General features: G+C 45.7%; 1 protein-coding gene across 1 annotated transcript in view; it reads right to left on the minus strand.

Annotated features, from left to right (window-relative positions):
* PITPNC1 (phosphatidylinositol transfer protein cytoplasmic 1) overlaps positions 1 to 21,083 on the minus strand; it is a 224,977-nt gene that overhangs the window by 17,877 nt on the left and 186,017 nt on the right. Inside the window, exon 10 of the mRNA XM_072939439.1 lies at positions 2,156 to 2,311. Coding sequence (XP_072795540.1) covers positions 2,156 to 2,311 — 156 coding nt within the window. The remainder of the gene's footprint in view (positions 1 to 2,155; positions 2,312 to 21,083) is intronic.

The raw sequence follows: 21,083 nt of genomic DNA on the forward strand, positions 1-21,083 counted from the left end.
GAGAGCAGAACATAATGGGAATGATAAGCCTGACTGGAGACAAAAGGAATGGGATTGTTTCTTACAGTGACACATAATGGCAATAGAAGACCAAGGAGAACAAATAGTGTGCGTAACACTACTTATGTGCTTTTATTTCGTGGTATTTTTTTTTCTTCTATAAATATGCCTTTTTACATTTCTTGGATACTCACACTCTCCCTCCAACATTCCATTCTTCCTGCCAAACAAATCCAGCAATTGTCAAAAACCTCTTGTGGAAAGTTTCAAGCATGTTTCAATAAATGAAGGATTTTTAATTCGGTGAATTTGTGGAGACAAGGGAAGCTTTCATAATGAAGTGTTTATTACTCTAGGCCTCTGGATATCTAGTGAGGCTTTTATGATTCAGAAGGAGGAAACATGTAATGAAAATAAGAAACAACATGAAGCCATATGCACTTGAGTGCTGAGTGTGTCAAATTCAGGGAAGTCAAAAGAACAGCGTCGAGGCATCAGCAAATATACCCTATTGCGTTACGAATAACACAGCTGTCTGCTTGAAACAAGAATTCAATAATGTGCTAATGGCTCGCTTTTGAATATTCTTTCCCCTTAACTGTGAATAGATTCTTAAAGAACAAAGGTGTTCAGGGAAAGGCATCCCTGGCACTTAAAACTGATGCAAATGCTAGCTTCATATCCTCATTAGCGGCTCATGTGCCGGAGCAGGTGTGTTTTTGGGGTGTTGATAGCACTTCATTATATTTGGAAATGGGCACTGAGAATGCCTATTACTAGACTGTAATTCTTACAAGTGTTTTGAAGAAATAGATCCTCAAAACTAACCAAAGTCATCTGTGAGAGGAAAAAAAAAAAAGACAATGAGCCCTGTGGCCATCTCAGTATGCTCTGTGAGAAGAGGAAATAATAAAACATTACCGTGGTAGTGCCCTAGTAAGAGGAGATCATTTGGGGTTTAAAAAAAAAATGTGGGATGTTGTAGGAGGATGAGAATACACAGCCTGAGAGAGACAGAAGGGAGGCTGGAAAATATTTACTCTGGGAGCCCCGACTGTCTTCCTGCTTGATAACTGGGACATAGCAGGAGAACGGGAGGTACCAAAACTTGATTTCCATGGGTCCCACCTGGCTTCCACCTTGGGCTGGGCAGAATGGATTCTGGAGCTCAGCAGAAGATCAGGACACTCCTCTGTCTCAGATTTGCTCCAGGGTCTGTTATTATCAGGAGCCCAAGTTCGATCTATCCCTTGGACCTAAATTCCAGATTTACAGATTTTATTATCAATTGGCTCCCCCCAATCTCAGTAGACAAATTCATCCAAGTAACAAAAAACTCAGTGCATTAAGGTTAAATACCAGTGCCCTGAAAGGAATTTCAGAAAGCTGCTCTTTATCAGTCTTTCTTTTTTTTTTAAAGTGGAAAAATAAGCAGATATTCAGCCTGTCTGGAATGGAGAGACAACTTGGGTAGTATTTTTTTTTTTTTAATGAAAATAGGAGTTACAAAGGACAATGTTTAACACTGCATTTCCCATTAATTTCCATAAGGATGAGAGTCATGTTAGAAGGCCCCTAACAAACTTCAATCATCACCAAGTGGGTTCCTGCTACAAAATTAACATGTTCAAAGTAGGTATACAGTTGAAATCTGTGTTTTGAGATTATTAATAGTTCTTTGGTAGCAGAATTATTAACTGAGCAGAACGGCTGAGGTGCACCACCAAAAGGGACCACTGGGATTTCTTGTTCTGTCTCTTGGGGCATCTTCTACCTCAGTTGTCTATATCTGCACGATCTGTTGAGTGAGAACTCTCCTTGGGTGCCTCTGCCTGGAACCCCAGACCCCAAGTACCTCTACCTGGAACTAGATTAGCCTGATGTCAGAGAGGGAGTATATTTTGAAAGTCCAACTTCCTGAACATACTCACCCAATAGACATGGAGGTCACATAATGAGAGATGAAGTGTCAAGTATCTGTTAGTGGAAGAACATTAAACTGTAGGCAAAATGCATTTTCATGAAAACAGGGTTTTCTAGATGCAGGGACCTCGTGTTGACTCAGCACTTGTACACCTGTTGGGCATCGGACGCTCCAGTTTACATCATAGAGTCACTTTGTCCACAGTCCAGGAACTGCCGTCCATTCACTTACCTTGTGTACAAATTGTTCCACTCTGGTCTGAAGCCCCCAGACCTCAAATTTCACCGTCACCAGCTTGTAGGAACACATGATGGGCTGATGACTGTCTCTCCAGCCTTCCCTTAACTGTCCCCGTCCTGTCTTCTCAGATTTGAAGTGCTTAGGATCCTGGGGGAAAAAAAATATATATATATGAGAGAAAAGGATAACTTAAAAATTCAACCATCATTTATATGACATAAGTGAAGAAGGGAAGCTAAGTGAAAGAAACCAGTCACCAATGGCCACAGTGTAAAATTCCATTTATATGAAACACCCAGAATAGGCAAATCTATGGAGGCCGTAGATCTGTGTCCCTAAGGCTAGAGGAGAGTGCTGGTATGGCGACTGACTGCTATGTGAACGAAGTTTCTTTCTGGGATGATGAAAATGCTCTAAAATTAGATTTGAGGTGATGGCTCACAACGCTGTAAACATGCTAAAAACCATTGAGTTGTAGACTTTAAATGGGTGAACTTTATGGCATATAAATTAGATGTTAATAAAGCTGTGAAAAATACATAAAAATAATATAAAAAAACGCTGTGTACTATCTCCGTACAATTTTTCAGGGTGTGCATTGGCTCTGGGTTTGCTGATATTCTTGCATAAAATGATATTATAGTAATCATTAACCTAAGTGTGTTTACTGAATGCGCATTGTAGGCACGGCATAGAGTCAGGCATTACATTATGGCCTCTCTCGACCTGATTTCTTCACGCTGAGGGTTGTCAGAGGGCAGCTGGTGTACGTGTGGTCGGAAGGGTGTGGTCTGTGTGTGATCACAGGGCACTTCCCTCCACTCAACAGAATGGACTCAAATCTACTTGGATGGTCTCTGTTCCCTAACTTTCCTCCAGGGTCTTTCCTTATGTGTAGCAACTGCAGGAAGTTAATGGGCCTGGGGATAGAAAGGGACCAGAGTCGGGCAAATATATAATTAATAGGATGCAAAACTGACAAAAGGAATCCTGGAAGGGTGTGAGGAAAAGAGAATGCATACTAAGTACCCCAAGAAAATAAGTGCTTCTGCGGTGCTTAACATCAAAGAAGTAGAACTTGGGCTCGTGAAAGGAATCTAAGATCCATTAGTAAGCAATATTCCTGCCATAGATTCTTCTTTGGAAAATAGAAGCTAATGTCTTCCGGGGATTCAGGAGGCACTTATTGAAGTGGAGTGGAGGGGTTGGTGTTGTTGAGTGTGGATAGCATTTTTGAATCTTTGGTACCAAATTGGCCATGCTATATTTTTATCACCTGGATCAACTCAGAAATGGCCACTGAAATTATGTGCATGGGCCTGGAAAGAGTATAATAATTTAATAACATTATAAATGAAAAAAGGATAAGCATAGAGTTTGGCCCATGGCAAGTGCTCAAGTGATGTTGGCCATTTTTGCACTTTCCAAGGCAGTCAGTGAAGCCTTTGAGTAACATGCTCAATCCTACAGCCTGGGGCAGAGACAGCAATGCCTTTACAAAGGACCCCGGAATTGCTGGTAAAAGATTTGATCTTTAAGGCCATGAGACTAATTCCTCCCTGATCTGTGTTCCTATACCATAAAATGCCATTAAGAACAAAGAGATATAATTAAATCAAGAGACATAGCACCAGGGAGACTACGGTAGATAATCTCCAAAGATGGTCACCATCAGTTCCTTCCCTCACTGTGCCTTCATGCTGTTTGTCTCACCAAGAGGTGGGGGCTACTTCCTTCCCCATGAATCTAGACTGACCTGTGACTTGCTTCGACCATTAGAACGTGGCAGAAGAGACACTGGGTCAGTTCAGGTCTTTTAAGGGAAGCTGGAGACTGGAAGCCTGCCACAATGTAAAAAGTCCAGTTTGATTACCCTGAGACCACTATGCTGAGGAAGCCCACGTGAAGAGGTGCTCACTCATTCCAGTTGAAAAGCCAGGCATGTGAGTGAAAAAGCCATCTTTGATATTTCAGTCCAAGCACGCACCAAGAGGAACAGAAGACCTGCCCAGCTAAGCCCAGTTGAGATGGCAGAATTCTGAGAAATAACGCACTTTTGTTTTAAGCCGCTAAATTCTGGGATAATTGTTCCTTAGCAAGAAATAACAAAACAAAGCATCAAGTAGGTTCCAAAATGGATGCAGTGACTGGATCTCCAAAGATGAAGAGAAGGCACGCTGCTTTGTCCTTGCACAGAACGCACCAAAAATTCATACAGCAAGCTATGTGCACAGGTGCCACAGACAAAGACGTGTACAGCAGCCACGCAGCTCCCATGACTTAAAGATACGAAAGCCGGGGTCAAACGGGGCAGCTGGTTTCCTTCCCCATCTGCCCTTCGACTTTCCCACAAGAGGCAAGTGATAAGTATAATTCTCAGCCCGTGGACAATTATCTTGAGGCTCAAAAGACAAGGGCTGCACGCTGTGGCCAACCGGAACACACAGAGGCCAACCCTCGTGGACCTGAGTGGAGGCTGTAAGCAAAGGACAGCTGTAGAGCCAGCAGGCAGGTGAAAGCAAGAGGCCAACGCTCCTGGCAACCCAGACGCGTAACAGACCAAGGACCCAGTGAACAAAGCAGGTGTGCCAGTGGCCTGAGCTGCCTTCACTCCCCTCAGGTCCACAGGTGCTGTGGGTCTGGCAGAGGCCTGAGGATGGAGGCCCGGGGTCAGCTGGCTGTGCCCCACCCCCTCCCCAAGCCCCTGATTTATGGATTAGCCTCAACTTGTTCCTTCAGCCGACCACTGTTGAACTTGAAATGATACCTATTCTAGAATCTTCATGTAGATTCCAGACATCTGAAGAATGAAATATGACACTGTCACATTAAACGTGGAACACCGGCAGATTTTATTTCCAAAGCAGTTAAGAATTGTGGGGCCTCACAGTAAGCTTCAGTTCTGAATAAGACCGGGAAAGAACTGCCTGCACAGCGAAACTGTGCAGGTACTTATGTCCGTGTGTGATCCCCCATTGAACCGCACAATTGTCAGACTTTATTAGGCTATTGTGAAGTAATGTTTAGGGAAAAGGCTAGATGGGAATGAGAAGTACTCTGTATTTTCAAGGCACAGAATAGGGTTTTTAAGCTGGAAGTGATAATTTGATTTCATAGCCTCAATTTTATGGGTAAGGATACTGAGGCCTGAGAGAAATGAAATAGTTTGTCCCCAAACCACGGGCGCTTGGTAACAGGGCTGGGACAAGAATCCCAGCCTCCCCTAATTCTAACCCAATGTTCTTTCCACTACATTTACTTTTAATGTTAAACAGCAAAAGGGTGTTTTTGTTATAGCTAGATGCCCAAAAAGCAATTAACAATTGGGCTTTTTATGGCAACAGTGTGTGTTGATTTTTTTGCAAGTCTGGTGTCATATCCACAGCTGCTGATTTCATCTAGTAAATCTCATACGTGGCCTGTAATTAGGGATTCACTTTCAAAGAGCTGGAGGGAGGAAAGGGAGAAGGATTTACCAGAGGACTCCTTTAATCAAAACTCAAGATCAGAAATGAACATTTCAGCTGAACGCCTTCGGATGAAGAGAAGCGAAATAATTAAACAAACAGAATGTAAAAAACCAGACCACTGGATCTTATCTGAAATATTCTGGTCACTGCAAACGTTCCCCCTTTTCATGGTCCGCCCCCTCCCCTCTACGCCTCCTCCCCGCCTTCCCCCCAAACACCCACTCCTCTTGAAATTGTTATCTGCCACTCTCACGTTCTCACTTGAGTTTGTGAACATAAACACCTAAATTGCCCCATTCATACATCAGTCGACCTTTCTTACATCTTTTTATATTTTTTTATTCTTTAAATTTCTAGTTTGTGTTTCTATAGCTACTCCGGTATTTTGGTTCTGATTTAAACTCTGTTGAAGCACTTACTCTTTATAAGAGAACTGGACTGTTTCACATCTTAAACGTTCATTTCCAGGTTTCCTTATTTTAAAATAAAGTTTATAAACCTCCACCTTCATCTCTGATGCTACAAATCCCCTGGGCCTTCCTACACTTTGGTTTCAGGGGTTGGCTTATTTTAACAAGACGTAAAACTTGATTTAGTGTGGCTGAGGGATTATGCATCTCCAAACTGTTGCTGGATCCCAACCGGGTACAGTCAGAAAACACAGTGAAGGTTCTCTGCAGTGATTGGTGATCCCCTGAAAATATGTCCAAATCCTCACCTCTGGTACCTAAGAATGAGATCTTATTTGGGAAAAAAACGTCTTAGCAGATGTAATGAAACTAAGGATCTAGAGGGTGAGATCATCCTAGCTGAAGAGGGTGGGCCCTAAATCCCAAAACAAGAGTCCTTATAAGAGACAGAAAAGAGGACCCAGAGAGGAGGCCACTTGAAGTCGGAGACAGGGGCTGGAGACATGCATTCATAGACCACCGAATTCCTGGAGCCCCCAGAAGCTGGAAGAAGCAAACTCTCCCCTAGAACCTCACCTTCACTAAGGACTTCTGTCCTCCGGGAAGTGTGACAGGAACCTCTGGGGATGAGAAGTGAGGTTAAGCCCCCGGTGCCTCTGATCAAATTGGTCTTGGGTGGGGTCTATGTAGCGTTTCAACAGCTCCGCAGGTGATGTGAACGTACAGCCAAGGTTAAACCACTGCTCTACGGTACACATGTCATCTCTGTGCTCCAGGTGAGGAGCCCGAAGCTCAGAGATGATGGCTGAGTTATCCACAGTCCTCCAGGATTCAAGCTCAGGTCAGCCTGACTCCCAGACCTGGGCTCTCCACCCCTAGTCCATGTGGACAGGACATTCTCATCTGAAATGCTGGCACAATCTATTGGAGGGGAACTTCAGTCTCCTCACCGGCAGGATGGTGTTAGTACTAACTCCCTTGTGGGACTGCTGCAAGGCTTAAATTGGATAATGTCGGCAAAGTCCCCAGCCCAACACCCCACAAGTGATGCACAACATACAGGAGACACCCCAGAGCAATAAGAAACACATGACACTGAAACATCCTTAAGAGATATCGTAATGCAATTTTCTCGAGTCTCATTAAGCTCCTCAGAAGACAGGCAGCAGGAATCTCTGAGGTGCTGGAGGATTATTATTACTTTGTTATCCTGTAGTCGAGTGTATAGAAAAATAAGTGCCAAAGAATACAGCTGCCCACCATCACACTGGTGTCCTCGTGCCAGTGAAAGGCAGGGTGGGCAGTTGCGTCTTCCAGAAGCTCTCACCTGTCAGTACGTGGTGGATGAAATCCCAGGAAAATGGTTTTGCTTATTGGATGCTTATGACTAGGTTCTGGGCCAAGGACAAGTGATAGTCTTCAATCTTAAAATGAGTTCCTTTCCCTCTTTCTCTTATGTTTCAGGAACACTCTGTTACAGGCTGACGTGGCAGAGAGCAAAGCAGACTGCTCTACTGCAGGCTGGTCCCTCAAAGGAAGGGATTTTACTAATTGCACCGGGGTTCTGGAAATACACGGTGGCACACGCAGGAGCTGGTCCCAGCCAAGCTGGGAGCTTCCCCGGCAGGTGAAGCCATCTCCCAAAGGCAGGATGGGTCAGCCTTGAAGTCAGACAGGCTTTGAGCATCTTGGGGGTTATTGAAAAGCTTTCCTGTTGAGGAGTCGAGAGCTACACGGAGATAAACGCAATCCTTTCCTTCCAGTAATCTTCCAAGCTGGGGCGGAGCTCACTTCCCTAATGGGGAACTCAGCTGTGTTAGTTTTCTAGGGCTGTTGGAACAAAGAACCACAAGCTGAATGGCTTGCACAACAGAAATTTATTGTCTCATGGTTGCGGAGGCTAGAAGTCTGAGATTAAGGTATCGGCAGGGTAGGTTCCCTCTGGGGGCTGCAAAGGGGACTCTGTTCTGTGCCTCTGCCCGCTCTGGTGGTGGTTTGGTTCGCTGGCAGTTTTGGTGTTCCCTGACTTACAGATGTATACTCCGGTTCTCCCCATGTCTCTTCGCACCATCTTCCTTCTGGGCATGTCTGTCTGTGTCTAAATTTCCCCCTTTCGTGAGGACGCAATCATATTGGATTAGGGCCCACTCAACCGCATTTCATTTGATTACCTCTGTAAAGACCCTAGTTGCAAATAAGGTCACGCTCTCAGGTATTGGGGGCCAGGACTTCAACAGGTCTTTTGGGGGGACTCAATTCAACCTATAATACCAGGTCAGAGAGGTTTGCACAAGGGAAGTCTTCTAGATTCCCCTGTGACTCTTTCATAGCTTGTTCACCCTCTCGGTCAATGCTCTTGCTTCGAGGGCCCTGCGCAGCAGCTGATTAGCTGAGAACATGCCAGGCTGCAAGTTCCTCTGGCTGGGGGGCTTCTAAATTCATCCACAGTGAGAGCTCTGGCTCCGGATCCTGTCGGCACTCCCTGGGCTTGGCAGATGGCAAATTGGACCCTTGCTGTTAAAGCCCATCTGTACGGAGAGAGGTGAGCCGGTGCCAGGGCTGTCTCCCCGGGGCCAGATGGACCTCGCTGGCCACCTTTCTGTGCGGGCACATCTTCTTTAGATGGCTTCCTCTCCCCAGGGTCAGTCACACCTTCGGGTCTCATCCATCTTGCACTTGGACAAAGCAGAACAAAGGGGACGCTAAGGGCTTCCTGATTAGCGCAGCCCATGTGAAACAGTGTCCCTGCGTTTGTTAGAATCAGTCTCACACCTGGGAGGTGCAAGGAGAAATCCGCAGGAGACCTTGGCCTGGTTGGAGCACAGCGTGCGTCTCAGAGGCAATATTATCAGCTGACGTTCACCAAGATATAAAGTCTCCGTGATTAATTATGCTTTCAGTTTGAACCACCAAAGACTATAGCCAACAGGGGCTTGCCCTCTTAGCTGAAATTAGAAGGTTTTGATAAATGTTAAATGAAAAAGGGCTAAGCAGTAACCACCTAAGAATTGCTATATTATGTAACTATAATGCTCGGCCTTCAAATAGGAACGAATGAATAAATCTGAAGAGTATCAGATTTCCCCCCTGCATTCTGGAACTTTCCTTGAAGACCCCGAGGTGTTACAGATATTATTTTCATGCCCCTTCAATGAATAGCCATTTCAACCAGGTAAAATTTAGCCCTGAATTTGGGCCAACACTTCTTGAACTTGAAGCCTAAGAGGGATACACATAAAAATTAGAGCTTTCAAAGAAGCTAGTCCCAACAGACACATATTAATGGGTCCCTTTCATATGAAAATTCCAGAACAGGGTAATCCACAGAGACAGGAGGACTGGTGATTGCCTATGGCCTGGCTAGGCCTGGGGGTAGAAGAGTAGGAGGGTGGTAGCTAAAGCATACAGGGTTTCTTTTCTGGGGTTATGAGACCGTTTTAAATTTGATTGTGGTGATGGTTACCCACATTTGTGAATCAGCTAAAATCCCCTGAATACTACATTTTAAATGGGTGAATTGTATGGTACGTGAGCTACATCTCATAAAGCTGTTAAAAAAAAAACCCCAAAAAACAGAACTAAGGAGCTTTCATAAGTGCGCTTGAGAACTGACCAAAAACTTTACTTAAAAGGTCACCTGCTATGCATCGGCTTATAAACAAAACAAAACAAAAAAACCCCTAAATGCAAATTGTAGCCAGAAGCAGCCAATTCTTGCTTTGTTAGCAGTTAATACCTAAAGTGCTATTTTTAAAGCATTTGCTCTTGGCACTAGCGGGTACTGTGAACACCGAGTGATTTGAGCTAGTCCTCTGCAAAGCGACTCTCTTAAAGGAGCTTGACTCATAAGGTGTGTCTGACATGTAGAAAGGCAGAGAAAAAGGTGGCTGTGGTCGGGGGAGTGTTTTGGTGGGTGTTCTGAGCTCTTCTCAGTTCGAATTCAGTGCCAGAAAAACTCAAAAGTCTCTACTTGAAGAAGAGGGAGCATGAGAATGGGAAATTTGGGCACAAACCACCAAACAATGTAATAGTCAGCGGTCTCTAGCCCGGAGGGGGACCACTGCAGGGGCCTTTTAGGTGTTAGTGAGAAGATGAAGGCAAAAGAGAACCCCAAGAGATGTGGCCACGAGGAAGTGGAGGATGGAAGGAGGGAGAAGTCACCTTTCTAGCTAATGTTCCTCAAATGCTTGCCGTGTACCAGAGTCTCGGTGGGACACTTTAGATTTACTCTCATTTAATCTCTGTGGTATAAGATGTATTTGAGGTGACTTAGTTTGCAGTATCTAGATGGCCTCAGAATGGGGCTGGTTACCAGAAAGATCTAGAGCTTAGTCCACTGACCTCTGAGGAGGGCGAAAGAGGGAGGCTGGTGATTGGAATATACAAGCTCTTGGCAAGGAGGTCTGGAGAGCTGCGGGGCTGGTGAGCACATCACTGTGCCCAGGTGGGGTGGGATGCCTGGAGAGGGCACAAAAGCTCCATACCTTCCCCCCTCCCTCCCCACCTCATACCCTGGCCTATGCACCTTTTCCATTTGGCTGTTCCTGAACTGTACTCTTTGTAATAAACTAGTAAATGTAAGTAAAGTGTTTTCCCGAGTTTTGTGAGCCTTCCCAGCAAGTTCTCGAACGTGAGGACAGCGTTATGGGAAGGAGGGAAAAATAACCACAGCAGTGCGTGTGGTGGCTCTGGACTTGTGACTGGCATCTGAGTGAGAGTGGTCTGCTGGGACTGAGTCCTTTAACTTGCAGTGTGTGATGCTAAAGCCAGGGAGTGTCAGAACTGAATTGCATTGTTGACACCCGATCGGTGTCAGAGAATTGGAGAATTGGTGGGTCTTAGCGTAAACACCCTGGAATTCTCCTCACTACAAACCTCTGAAGTAGGACACAACTATCTTCCTTTTGTACAGTGTCCTAGGGAATGCCCCCATGCTATTCCCAGACTCACCCTCCCACAGTTCCGTCTCAGCCCTTGCCATGGACTCCTTCCATAAGCCTCCTCCTTCAGAAATCTCCAGGTGGGCAACAGGCATCAGTCAACCTCTCTGTTCCCCTACAAACTTCTGGGGCCACTTTTCAGTCTCACCCCAGGTTCATGGGATGGCAGTGCTGAGGGTGGACCTGCAGGTTCCCAGCTCAGCAAATAGTTAGCTTTTTTTGGACAGATGCTCCAATTTCTGCAATTAATTCTCTTGGAATTCTCCCTTCACATGGCTTTCGGTGAGGCAAGAAGTGTACCCCCAATGACTCAGAGAACTCCCCATCTTCAAATACAGACTATGAATGGGGAGAGATGGACGACGGGGCTGTGGTGAGAGGGCCAGCTGGGCCACTGGGTCAGCCCTGGGGAGTATCTGGCCCCCGGGATTAGCAGCTGCCTGTGGGATGTGGGCCTATAACTCTTCTTTGTCCCCAGCTTTGGGCCTGGTCCCCACTTCCAGAGCAACAAGAGACGTCTCCCTAATATACTGTTCCATAAAGCTAACCTGTTCCTTTCGGCATGAACAGATATAACTTGATATTTTTAAGGTCACCTCTACTCAAGACCAATAAGGTCATTCAAGGGCCCGCTGGAGAGGACCCCACCTTACTGTGTGACAGTGAGAGGCCAGCCACCAGCTCTCCTAATAGCCGGTGAGCCAAGCTCTTCCCATAAAGGGGGCCCTTAGCACCTGGCTCCCTTTGCAGAATTTGAGCTGGGTCTGTGTGTTGTGGATGGTCCCAGCTCACTCTGATCTTAGCTGTGCTGTTTGGACATAGGCCATGAAGCACTGACAACCATATCATATATCCATACTGAGGATATACAATTTGGCCCATAGACAGCTTAAGCTTATTAAATCAAAAACTCATAATAGACTAACAAATATTCTTGATGACTTGCAACATGGCAACGGCGATCAGCGCTGGATTAACTGTCCCTGAATCTAGCTTGCTCCTCCTGTACTGTATTATTTTGGGAAACTTGGACCTCCAGCTTGTTGAACAGAAACTGGGATAGAGATATTCAATAAGCCAGTCGATCTGTATTTGAAGGCAATAAAAGATTTCCATTTTCAAAGGTGGAATAGATTTCAAACTTATTTTAGCTTAAGAACTCATTTTCCCAAATATAATATTATTTGGAATCCCAGTATATACAGAGGGTAAAAATAATGAATGGATTTCTTGGACTATTTCAGCCTTCATTGTTTGACACAATATATTTTATTGTTATCTGGGCTCAAAGCATTTCTGTGGGGAGCTTTGGAATGAGACACCTCTGGGTCTGAATTTCTGCTCCAGCAAGGGCTACCTGTGTGAACCTGGGCAAGTTATTTAACTTGAAGACTGTCGTGGGGATGATAAAATGAGAAGAGGAATGTTTCCCCAACTGTGGTCTGTGGGCATACTCTTCGGGACTATGACTTTTATTTTTTCTTTAATAGATTCCTGTATTACTCAGTTGTGGGCTGGCCAGGTTTTGTTTTTTTCTGGACCAGGTTTGTTTTGGCCAGCTCACTATTTTCTAGAATGTTCACAAGGAGAAAAGTTTTCCTAAAAGATGGGGAGTCAAGTTCTGTCAGATCATTAAACCTAAAGAGGGTAACCGAGGGGCTGGGAAAACCCTTCCTCTTCCTTATTTACTCTGTCTTTCCCCAGGATCCTCCGTTCATATGGTCAGTGAGGCTCAGGGGTAGCAAGATACATTTCAGGAGAAAACAAATTTCTTTCTTAAAAAAAAAAGGAGCGTTCTTAAAAAGATAGACAACAGTGTTTGTACCCCCAGCTTTACCTGAAGGAGCCAGCTTGGTGGGGAAGGAGAATCTTTGGGGTTTGAATCGAGACTGCCTGAAACTTCTAGCAAGCTACTTAGATTCTCTGAGCCTCAGTTTCCCTGTCTATAAAATGGAAATAATATCTAGTCTACTGGGTGGTTAGCATTAAATGATATAATAGAATAAAACAACTTAGCAAGACTTTTCTTTTTCTCAAAAGTTAGTTCCTGTCCTTCTAAAGCCAGGTTTAGCAATCCTGTGAGAAATCTGTTGAAACTTCGAAGGCCCAAGTTAATGAGCTGGTAATTGTATGTCTTTCTTTGGGCCCCTTAACAATAAAAGATGAAGACAAGCAACTTAATAGCACCTATTCTTTTCTGGATATTTTTGGAGCAGAAGCTGAACAGTTGTACTTGGGAGTATGAAAAAAAAAATGACGAAGTGGAGGAGAGAGTCACTGGGTTAGGTCTTAGTTCTCAAGGGAAAAAAAAAAAAAAACTACTTCCATCATCCCAGAGTTGCAGCCGTAGATTCTCAGAGCTAGTTGGGAAAGGGCTCAGGCAAGATCTAGCCAGAGGAGCTGATGGACACTGATTATGGTCTTTGACTGGAGGAAATAAACTTCGATGAGGGTTGATCTGAAGCCAGTCCCCAACTCAGGAGCAACTTAGGAGACAACTGCACAAATGTATATTATAAAAACACTATTAGCTGGCAAGGAAGGCATTGAATATGACTCTGCACATGACAGATGGTACCAGATTCTCCACAGATGGAATGCAATTCAAAGGTATTGACCCCTCCCTCGGTAGGGGAATGGGCAGTCTTCCAGGCTTACATTGCTGTTTCCTTTTGCCTCTACAAAGGTAAGTAGTAATAAAATGGTTTAAAAATGTGAACACGGTAAATGGAGCTCTCCGAGGCAGACCTTCCCTACCTTGAATGGATAAGGTGGGACAAGGTACTTTGGCCCCTGGGGAAGCAGACTGGGCCTCCTGACCCTGTGGGGTGGTCATCTCTACGCAGGAGCTCCTGATATGCCAGTCAAAATGGATCACTTTCTACGTGCATCATGGCATGAAAAAGGTTAGGAAGCTCCGCTCTGAGGCTATTCCCCCGAACCCGGTGCATTTACACACAGATCCTTGGGTTCCATCTCACTGGGTCTGGTTTGGTGGGTGCAGAGAGGGTCCCAGGCATCTGTACTTTTTTTTAAACCTCCTAAGGTGATTCTAATCAGAATTGGGAACTCTGCTCTAAGGGCCATGAAATTCTGGTGTTTTAATAAGACTAAAAACAGCAGAGGCTATTGTAGCTGGCCTAAGTTCTGAGCAACTTGTGAATTTAATGGCTGTCTTCTTGAAAATACAGAGGGAGGTTCTCCGTGAGATGGAACTGAAGAAGAGTTTGGTTGCATCTATTCACTTCTGGCTGAAAGTCTTCAGCCTTTTGGAACCTGCTTCCTTCTTTTAAAGTCTTAACTATTATTCTAAAAACACTGGGTAAAAGGCTCATGGTGCACAGTTAATGAAGTGCTCAAACTACCTTGGGTAGCATCCTGGGACTCCCAGTGCCACAGATTGCTCCAAGCTGGCAAACCAAACAGTAAATGTAACCTCTAAGGTTTCTTAGAGGTGATGTATCAGAGACACATGCCAGTCTGAATTCAGGTTAAACAATAACAAAAGTAATAACAACACATTTAAAAAAAAAGTCTCAATGGTACAGATGGCTCTACTTTCTGAAGGATCTTGCTGCACCTGCAGAAAACTCTGTGATCTTGTGAACTGGAGTGTTGAAAACAACCCTCTGCTTCTCTTCCCCATTCACGCCAACAAGTAAAAAGCAATACACAAACAAAATCCCATAGCCCAACTCATGGCAGCCACTCTCCCAAGACACTTGGTTCCTACTAAGCAACCATCCCAGCAACCCATCTGCAGATCTCAATGTTAAAGCAGGAAGAGGGAACATTCATGAAATGCTTATTATGTGCCAAGACCGTGCTGGTCTTTTTAATGCCTTCCTTGCCTTTCACATCATCTCACTGCAGCTCTGCTCATCTCTCCATCCATCCAGTCATTTGAAGGAAGGAGGAGATTCAAGATGGTGAATCCTCATTGGTGCTGATGAACTACAATGGCTGTGATGGCCAGGGAGGTGTCCCAAAGCCAGAGCCCCTTATTACATTAGGGCTGAGTTTCATCTCCACATGGAAAGCCTGGGCTGGGAATCCCCATCCATACGTTCTAGAGGTTACCTTTCCCAGAGATCCCTCTTCAACAAGCTCAGTGGTTTCTTCCTTCAGTGGATGTTTTGTTAGGTTTAATCCTGCCTCTTGGGGCATGGAGCCATTTCCCCAGGGGCTCTTTCTATTGAGTCAGGGACCCAATGCCACAATCGGCAGCTCCACTCCTGGCAGACTTAGAATCTCTGGCTTTGATCTGACGTTTAGGAGCTCATTTGCCTTGGTTTTGTTTGACCTAATTGGTTTGGCGTTTCACTACCAAATCCAACTGGTAAGATTTGGAATGGCTACCCTGGGCACTGAGCTCTGGAGAACCTCATTCATGCAAATTATTTCAGGAGTTTAAACTGTTTTTTTCCCCCTTGAAAAATTAAAACACAAAAATCCTTTCTCTAGGATGGAATTGGGTAGTACCATCATCCTAGTACTCCCAGTAAAAATTGGCTTTGCTCACAGCATTGTGGTAGTTCCACATTATTAGGCCAAAAGAACAGCAGTGGTTTTAAAAATCAGCAGTCGGCATGGTATTTCAGCAAGACTTGGTGGCCCAGCTTTCTTTTCCTTGGAAGAAATGAGAACTGAAAGAGAATACCTATTTGTTCACTGGGAAGTGAGTTGCCCATTAGTGGCCTAAAAATGATGCAGTCAGGGTTGTTGAAGGCTGGACTCCTGTTTAATGCCCTATTATTCCAAAGGCTTCTTTTCATTAACAAAGCATTGTTGCTGCCAATACAGATGAAGGTGATTTGTTTATGAAAGGGGTAACGGAAGAGGGAGAGAAGTAGGTTGATGGGATGGAGAGTTCTAAACCTCTTGGTGTCCAGGCTCCTGCCCTTACCATCCCCTGAGAGAGTTAGCCTCTCTGGTGTGGTCACAGATGGAGACATCTCGCAAGGTGGCTGGTGACCCTGCTTGGAAAGTTTTCGGCTACTTGCTGAATAAAATCCAAATTCCTTGGCTCGGTATTCAAGGCTCTTCTTTTCTGTTTCAGTCAGTCGCTCACGGACCCTCAAACATGCGGTGGAACCCCCTACGTTCTCACTGTTTTTGCTCTCACTTACTACACTGCTTTTCAATACCACTTCTTTAAAATTCAGTGTGCTCCCACACAAGTGTGGATCAGAGGGTCATTTAATATAGCTTTGGAGTAGGGACAATTTGGCTCTTTCTAACAAGATTTAAACCCATGTACCCATTGACTCAACAATGTTCACTTTTAGAACATATTCTACAGAAATATTAAAACAGTACCAAAAAAAAAATAGCATGAGGATGTTTCTGGTACTGTAATAGCGAAAGAATGGAAATACCCTAAATGGCCACCAAACGGAGAATGGCATAATCATGCAATGGCACATTATACAGCCATTACAAAGCCTGCTGGAGAGATGTGTGCTGCCCCGGAAAGATGGCAAGCTTTATAGCATTAGTGAGAAAATGCAGCTGCAAAGTTGCACTGTGTGAGCTCATTCTTATGAAATAATGTTATGTATGCATTACATTGAAGTCTGAACACCATAAACACCAACTTTAACGACACCTGTCTCTGTGATGAGGCATCTTAGGACATTTGCTTTTTCAACGTTACATATTTATATCACATTGGAATTTTTTTTTTTAAAGGATCACGAATTACTGTGTGAACAGATAAAACAGGAAAGATAAACAGCGTTTAAGGGCCCAGTTCAGATTCCACCACACTCCTGTAAAGCCTGCCCTGACCACTTCTGTTTGCGGAGCTGTGGTGACGGTGGAGCACAGGAGTTTCAGGGGAGTGAATCCTGCGTGATGAGAAGGCAGTTCTCCTGCTGCCTCGGGCTGTGCTGTCATTTAGCCTGTGGGTCAGACCATATCCTCCCAACCAGGCTTCTTAAAGGTGAGGGTGTCCCGCCTTTCGTTTTACCCCACAGACTATGTCCCCACCCAGTGTCTTGCACTGTGTCTTCACAAAGCGTTATGTTCTCGAAGATCAGAGGAAGGGCAGAACTCCTCTCCAGCCTTGCTGGGACAGAGGCTCCCCGGCCAGGCTGACCGGATCCCCACTCCCACACAAAGGAAGCCACTCAAATATCACCTAAGCCTCTCTCTGGGCCGGACACCCACTGCCTTTCTAATGCCATCAACCTGGATTGATGGACAGGATGTCGTCCAACTTGTAAAGGGGGCTGGGGGGCAGGGAGAAAGAAAAAGAAAGCCCGTTCCCAGGAGATCACTCACACTCTCCCTGCAGATCAGGAGGGCATTTGTAATGACACTGAAGTTACCATGCTGCTCTCCTCTTGGGACCACTGGAGGGCAGGCCCCTGGGGAAATGGCCTTTGTGTTGTTGCTTGGGCTTCCAAGGAAGCAGGTAAGAGAACCTGTGCTGAAAAATTTCCTCCCAATGGCTTTCCTTCCTCACTGACTGCTCCGACCACTCCTAGAGGCCAACATGGCGAGCCAGCCTCTCTAACAGCACTGGCCTCATGGGGACCCTGCGAAGGGAGAGGCTCAGGGCCTGCGAGGGAGCAGCTGCTGGGGACCCTTCCACTGTCCATCTCCTTGCAGGCTTCTGCCCTCGCTTTGGAGGCTATCACCGGTGACCTTGTTGGCAGTGGAGGCTTTGCCCCACACCAGCGGGGCAGCCAGTCCTCTTATTATCCAAGGAGCGCCCAGCCCCAGTAAATTGGAACCCATCACAAAACAGCTGTGTTATTCTCAGAAAGAAAAAGATGGACGGAGGGAAAAGGGGGAAAAATGACAATAACAATACAACAACAAACTGAACTCCACCACATACCCCAGCAGGAGGCAGCTGGGTTAAATCTGGCCATTTGGAGATAATTGAAAATTTTTACCACCCTCAACCGCCAAGATGTAGACCATCATGAAAATACTTTTAATTTGAGGGAGCAGAGTGGTTTGGAGACAGCACTTTGCACTGAAGGGTACAGCTAAGTACGACAGACAATATTTACTCATTTCATCTCTCTGTTCTCTTTCTGGGGGCCCGTTGGCCTTAGCAAACAGCATTTAGTCTCTCACCCTTGACAGTTACAGGGAAAGTTAGATGTATCTCTCTGTTCCTTTCCCTTTCCCTTAAGAGACAATTTAGGGGATATTTAGGTTGGTGTGACCAATGAACTGGCTGCCAAGGATTTCTTAGTCCAGTAAAACTCTATAATCCAGGAGCCTAGGGGTGAGTTCCAAAGAGTCCCCTTAGTCACCCAACTCAGCGGGAAGGCTCTGAATCAAATCCTGCCTAAAAACTCCCCCGGCACCCCACTACATTCACTTATACCACCTCCGGGGTGTGTGCTTCTGGGAGAGTCTCACGTATTCCTTCATTGCTACCCGAGTTCAAAGCATTGTAAATTTCCCTAATTTTTCTGTTAGAATTATTATGCTCTATTTATCACTGATAAAATGGAGACTTCTTTTGTATCTTCCAAAGCGAAGAGAAAGAGGAATTTTCTTTATATATATATAAATATATATAAAAGATCAAGTTCATAGGGTAGTGGAGACTAGGCATAATCGTGGCCTTTGTAGTTTCAGTGCCTAGCACAGAGCCTGGCACACAGTAGGTACTTAATAAATGCACACTAAGGAAATTAGTCAACGAGTTCTGCTCCTAATAAGGTTTTACTGAATTCCGTGTCCTTGGGTTGGTCTACAGTGGAGACGTCACCACGGTGGGCATTTTGGGCTGGATAATTCTCTGTTGTGGGGGCCATCCTGTGCATTGTAGGGTGTTTAACAGCATCCCTGGCCTCTACTCACCAGATGCCATAGCAAACAACTCCCCACCAGTGGAGACAATCAAAAATACCTCCAGACATTGCCAGAGGGCCGCTGGGGGGCAAAATTGGCCCTAGTGGAAAACCACTGGTCTATAGACTCCCCCTTGGCTTTACATAAATCATTGAAGATTAAAAAAAGCTAAGCACAGGAAGGTAGGTATATAGCTCAGTGGTAGAGCACATGCTTAGCATGCAGAAGGTCCTGGGTTCAACCCTAGTACCTCCATTAAAAAAAAAAGAAATGATGTTGATTTAAAAAAAAGCATGAAACATCTCCTCCACCAGAAAATCATGTTTCCTTTTTCCTTTTCCCCCTTTCTACTCAAGGCACATCTGAACAATTAGGAGCTGTGTGTGCCTCCACTTTCGTGTCTCTGGGGGATAGCTGCGGGGGGGGGGCAGCAACTAGGAGGCCACTAGAGACGCCATTTCCCTGGTCACCCCGTTCTTGTAACTGACGCCAAGCCTCATAATCGACTGCAGTGAGCCCAGGAGGAAGAGTGCTGGCCTTCAGCCAACACCAAAGGCCTCTGAGCTAGAGCTCCCTACGACTGACTTCTAGATGCTGTCTAGGCGGGACTCGCTCTGGAGGCTGGGTGTTGAGATTAGTTCCTGCATCCCAAATGGCCAGCTCAGCTCTGCAGGCCCAGGCTCACCGCCTGTGTCCTCTGAGGGCATGCTATGACTTATCGTACGAAGTTTCTCATTCCTGCGCTGGGCTCTTCACCTTGAAATCTTGGCAGAGCAGCAAAGGGATGGAAATCTTGGCAGAGGAAAGAACCCGCGTATCAACCACACAACAAGTACAGCCTGCTCAGACTTTGGCTTCCCTTCGTCTTTGCTGCTCTGGTGGTGCTAATGTGACTTGGTGCAAAGAGATTTGTGAGTGTGACGGGGGCAGGGCCTTGGTGGGGCTGAGACTCAAGGAGCTGTTCTCTGTGCCTGAGAAATCACACGGATCTTGTTTTGTTTTGTCTTTTTGTTTTTGAAACAAGGCAGCACTGCCCTGCAGAGTCCTGCCATCCATATGAGAGCAAAATCTGAGACTAAGAGGCTCTTGGGAGGGGCAGCTCAGGCCCCTGCTGTGGATGGCAAACAGCAGCGCTGCAAGATGAGGATCAAGAGGGCGCCAGGCGGGCCAGCAGCTGATTCTGTCTCCAGAGCATCCTTCTGCATCTCTGGTTAGTGGTGCCACGAGGGCCACCAAGCAGAGGGTGTCCAGCGGAAAATTTCCAGCTCCAGTCATTTTAACGAGAGAGGAATTCTTGCCTCTCATGTGGTTTGGAGGTTTCCAGGGAGAAAGGGAAAAAGGAAAGAAAGTACTTCAATCCCCTGTTAGCCTGGATGGCGGTGGGTGGGTGATGGGAGCTGAGAGGTGACCCAGATAACCCCGGTTTGAATGCCTAAGTATCAGAAATCTCAGGACAGATTGAGCCCACCAGCATTTTGGCTTTCTCCACAGAAAATGTGCTCCTATTTATGATGCTGACACAGTCAACTTACGAAGATGGATCAGAAGAAAAAGCCCATAAAGCTGTTGGTTTCAGATTAAAAAAAAAAAAAGGAACTCTGATTCACAACTATTAGCTTAATGGCAACAAATGCCATTTTCTGTGATCATGCTTTCCCTGAAATTCTCGCTGCTAGAAGGGAAAAAGAAAGCCCATGGCTTTCACTTATTCATTCGACAGCCGTTCTGTGAGCAGCTGCTACGTGCGGGCGCCATGCTAGCTGCCGGGGTATGGGGATCAAGAAGACAGCTCTTGTCTTCCTGGAGCTCAATATGCAGCCGTGAGCTAGCGTGAGCTAGCATGATCTAGAAGCCAGACCAGAACTCTGCTGCCAGCGAGCAGGGAACAGGGCACGTAGAAAAGCCCCCAGAGGGAACGTCAGGTTTGAACTGAAGTCTAAAGAGGCGTAACTGGAAGCTTCCCAACTGAGAGGCACGGGGGTGAGGAGGGCCGGAGAGCGGAGAAGGCAGAGGGCCATGCTAAGGGACCCGGCTTCCCCCCTGGCCAGTGAAGGGTTTTAAGCAGAAAACGACACGGTCAGATTTCATTTTAGGAGGAAACTCTTATGGTGGGGAGAAGGATGTTAATTACTTGGTGCACGGAGGAGAGATTTATTTGGAAATGGCTTGCCTTCTGTATCGGTTATTTCCCTTCCTCTTAGTCCCTGGCAACGACACCCAACCAGACAGGCTAGGACAGTGCTTCTCTCTCTCCTGGTGGGTTCATACTGGATTCTGG

The sequence above is a fragment of the Vicugna pacos genome, chromosome 16 (assembly GCF_048564905.1).
Source record: "Vicugna pacos chromosome 16, VicPac4, whole genome shotgun sequence".
Classification (NCBI taxonomy): Eukaryota; Metazoa; Chordata; class Mammalia; order Artiodactyla; family Camelidae; genus Vicugna; species Vicugna pacos.